Genomic DNA, 4,547 nt, shown 5'->3' with positions numbered 1-4,547 from the left:
GAACGTGGGGAACATCATGGGGAACATCATGGGGAACATCATGGGGAACATCATGGGGAACATCATGGGGAACATCATGGGGAACATGGGGAACATGGGGAACATCATGGGGAACATGGGGAACATCATGGGGAACTTCTTGGGGAACGTGGGGACCATGGGGAACATGGGGAACATCATGGGGAACATCATGGGGAACATGGGGAACATCATGGGGAACATCATGGGGAACATCATGGGAAACATGGGGACAATCATGGGGAACATCATGGGGAACATCATGGGGAACATCATGGGGAACATCATGGGGAACATCATGGGGAACATCATGGGGAACATCATGGGGAACATGGGGAACATCATGGGGAACATCAGGGGGAACATCATGGGGAACGTGGGGAACATCATGGGGAACGTGGGGAACATCATGGGGAACATCATGGGGAACATGGGGAACATAGGGAACGTGGGGAACGTGGGGAACGTGGGGAACATCATGGGGAACATGGGGAACATAGGGAACATGGGGAACATGGGGAACATGGGGAACATGGGGAACATCATGGGGAACATGGGGAACATAGGGAACATGGGGAACATGGGGAACATGGGGAACATGGGGAACATCATGGGGAACATGGGGAACATAGGGAACATGGGGAACGTGGGGAACGTGGGGAACGTGGGGAACGTGGGGAACATGGGGAACATGGGGAACATGGGGAGCGTGCGGAACATAGGGAACATGGGGAGCGTGGGGAGCGTGGGGAACATGGGGAGCGTGGGGAACATGGAGAACATAGGGACCGTGGGGAACATAGGGACCGTGGGGAGCGTGGGGAGCATGGGGAGCGTGGGGACTGTGGGGAACATAGGGACCGTGGGGAGCACAGGGACCGTGGGGAGCATGGGGACCATGGGGAGCATGGGGACCGTGGGGAGCATAGGGACCATGGAGAGCGTGGGGAGCGTGGGGAGCATAGGGAGCATAGGGACCGTGGGGAGCATAGGGACCGTGGGGAGCGTGGGGAGCACGGGGACCATGGGGAGCACGGGGACCGTGGAGACACATAGGGACCATGGGGAACATAGGGACCATGGGGAGCACAGGGAGCATAGGGAGTGTGGGGAGCATAGGGACCATGGGGAGCATAGAGCCCCATAGAGGCCATAGAGCCCCATAGAGGCCATAGAGACCACAGACACGACGGTTAAACAGAGAGCCCTGCCCCATAGCGCACACGGGTGGGGCCAGCCTGCCCCATGGGACCCACCTTGTCCCAGCCAAGCTTCTCCTCATCCACCAGGATCCGCATCAGCTCTGGGATGGCCAGGGAGGGGTGAGTGTCATTGAGCTGGATGGCAACCTGTGGGGAGAGGGACACGGCACTGGGGCACGGGATGGGACATGGAGGGGACACGGATGGGACATGGAGGGGACATGGAGGGGACATGGAGGGGACATGGAGGGGACATGGATGGGACATGGAGGGGACATGGATGGGGGCATGGATGGGACATGGAGGGGACATGGATGGGGGCATGGATGGGGATATGGAGGGGTCATAGATGGGACATGGAGGGGGCATGGATGGGGACACGGATGGGACATGGAGGGGACATGGATGGGGACATGGATGGGACACAGAGGGGACATGGATGGGGACATGGATGGGGACATGGATGGGGACATGGAGGGGACATGGATGGGACATGGATGGGGACATGGATGGGGACATGGATGGGGACATGGAGGGGACATGGATGGGACATGGATGGGGACATGGATGGGGACATGGAGGGGACATGGAGGGGGACATGGATGGGACATGGATGGGGACATGGATGGGGACATGGAAGGGACATGGATGGGGACATGGATGGGGACATGGATGGGACATGGATGGGGACATGGATGGGGACATGGAGGGGACACGGAGGGGACATGGAGGGGACATGGAGGGGACATGGAGGGGACGTGGATGTGGACATGGATGGGACATGGAGGGGACATGGATGGGGACATGAATGGGGACATGGATGGGACATGGATGGGGACATGGATGGGGACATGGAGGGGACATGGAGGGGACATGGAGGGGACATGGAGGGGACGTGGATGTGGACATGGATGGGACATGGAGGGGACATGGAGGGGGACACGGATGGGACATGGAGGGGACATGGATGGGGACATGGATGGGACATGGATGGGGACATGGAGGGGACATGGATGGGGACATGGAAGGGGACAGGGATGGGACATGGATGGGGGCATGGAAGGGGACAGGGATGGGGACAGGGAAAGGGAAAAGGAGGGGGACATGGATGGGGACATGGATGGGGACATGGAGGGGACATGGAGGGGACATGGAGGGTACATGGAAGGGACGTGGATGGGACATGGAAGGGACATGGAAGGGACATGGATGGGACATGGAAGGGACACAAATGGGACACGGATGGGACACAGAGGGGGCATGGATGGGACAGGTTTTGGGGTGTTTTGGGGCGTTTCAGGCTGGTTTTGCGTATTTTTGGGGTGTTTCAGGCTGTTTTGGGGTGTTTTAGGGTGTTTCAGGCGGGTTTTGGGGTATTTTGGGGTGTTTCAGGTGGGTTTGGGGGGATTTTTGGGTGTTTCAGGTGGGTTTTGGGGTGTTTCTGGTGTTTTTTGAGGTGTTTCTGGTGGGTTTTGGGGTGTTTCAGGTGGGTTTTGGGGTATTTGGGGAGGTTTCAGGTGGGTTTTGGGGTGTTTCAATTGGTTTTTTCTGGAATTTTTGGGTGTTTCTGGCGGGTTTTGGGGTGTTTCTGGCAGGTTTTGGGGTATTTTTGGGTGTTTCAGGCGGATTTTGGGGTATTTTGTGGTGTTTCAGGCTGGTTTTGGGGTGTTTCCGGCGAGTTTTGGGGTGTTTCAGGCAGGTTTTGGGGTATTTTGGGGTATTTCAGGCAGGTTTTGGGGTGGTTTAGGGTGTTTCGGGCTGGTTTTGGGGTGTTTCGGGTGGTTTTTGAGGTGTTTCTGGTGGGTTTTGTGGTGTTTCAGGCGGGTTTGGGGGTATTCTTGGGTGTTTCAGGCAGGTTTGGGGGGATTTCTGGGTGTTTCAGTTGGGTTTTGGGGTGGTTTAGGGTGTTTCGGGCTGGTTTTGGGGTGTTTCAGGTGGTTTTTGAGGTGTTTCTGGCACGTTTTGGGGTGTTTCAGGCGGGTTTGGGGGTATTTTTGGGTGTTTCAGGTGGGTTTTGGGGTGGTTTAGGGTGTTTTGAGCTGGTTTTGGGGTGTTTCGGGTTGGTTTTGAGGTGTTTCCGGTGGGTTTTGGGGTGTTTCAGGCAGGTTTTGGGGTATTTTGGGGTGTTTCCGTTGGTTTTTGGGGTGTATCCGTCGGGTTTTGGGGTGTTTCTGGCAGATTTTGGGGTATTTTGGGGTGTTTCCGGCGGGTTTTGGGGTGTTTTGGGGTGTTTCCGGCAGGTTTTGGGGTATTTTGGGGTGTTTCCCGCGGGTTTTGGGGTGTTTTGGGGTGTTTCCGGCAGGTTTTGGGGTATTTTGGGGTGTTTCCGGCAGGTTTTGGGGTATTTTGGGGTGTTTCCGGCAGATTTTGGGGTATTTTGGGGTGTTTCAGGCAGGTTTTGGGGTATTTTGGGGTGTTTCCGGCGGGTTTTGGGGTGTTTTGGGGTGTTTCCGGCAGATTTTGGGGTATTTTGGGGTGTTTCAGGCAGGTTTTGGGGTATTTTGGGGTGTTTCAGGCAGATTTTGGGGTATTTTGGGGTGTTTCCGGCGGGTTTTGGGGTATTTTGGGGTGTTTCAGGCAGGTTTTGGGGTATTTTGGGGTGTTTCAGGCAGGTTTTGGCTCTCACCTTGTCAGGGAAGGACTCGAACGAGGTCCTCACGGGGTCGCGGCTCCCGAACTTGGCGGACTTGAAGCGCCGGACGATGTCGTGCAGCGTCGCCGCCACCACGAAGTATTCCTGCTTGAGCCGCAGCTCCTTGCCCTCGAAGAACTGACCCACAGCGGCGCTCAGGGACCCACAGCGCCCCATAGCGCCCCATAGCGCCCCATAGTGACCCATAGCGGCGCTCAGGGACCCACAGCGCCCCATAGCGCCCCACAGCGCCCCATAGTGACCCACAGCGGAGCTCAGGGACCCACAGCGCCCCATAGCGCCCCACAGCGCCCCATAGTGACCCATAGCGGCGCTCAGGGACCCACAGCGCCCCATAGTGACGCATAGTGGCGCTCAGGGACCCACAGCGCCCCAGAGTGACCCATAGCACCCCATAGTGACCCATAGCACCGCACAGTGCCCCATAGTGATCCCCATAGGACCCCCCATAATGACCTCATAGTGACCCCTGTAGAACTCTCCATAGTGACCCCCCCATAGTGATCCCCATAGGGCCCCCCCCATAGTGACCCCCATAGGACTCTGCATAGCCCCCCCCCCCCAGTGACCCCCCCCCAGTGACCCCCATAATGACCCCATAGTGACCCCCATAGGACCCTCCATAGTGACCCCCAGAGTGATCCCCATAGGGACCCCCCCCCCATAGTGACCCC

The 4,547-nt window shown here is 57.4% G+C and overlaps 1 protein-coding gene across 1 annotated transcript; it reads right to left on the bottom strand.

Moving 5' to 3' along the window:
• Positions 1–1,274: 1,274 nt before the first annotated feature.
• Positions 1,275–4,029, bottom strand: LOC130601711 (glycogen phosphorylase, muscle form-like; the record flags this gene model as incomplete). The annotated part of the gene is made up of 2 exons (XM_057413974.1): positions 3,847–4,029; positions 1,275–1,367 (listed from the first exon to the last, which is right to left on the bottom strand). Coding segments are annotated over exons 1-2 (276 nt in total), but the record flags the coding sequence as incomplete, so codon positions are not given.
• Between the last annotated feature and the right edge of the window lie 518 nt (positions 4,030–4,547).

The sequence above is a fragment of the Pezoporus wallicus genome, unplaced genomic scaffold (genome assembly GCF_028554395.1).
Source record: "Pezoporus wallicus isolate ANWC-B61680 ecotype Strahan unplaced genomic scaffold, APGP_CSIRO_Pwel_v1 contig_14295, whole genome shotgun sequence".
In the NCBI taxonomy this organism is placed as follows: domain Eukaryota; kingdom Metazoa; phylum Chordata; class Aves; order Psittaciformes; family Psittacidae; genus Pezoporus; species Pezoporus wallicus.
The sequence above is the reverse complement of the archived record's forward strand: the minus strand, read 5'-3'. Positions and strand labels throughout refer to the sequence as shown.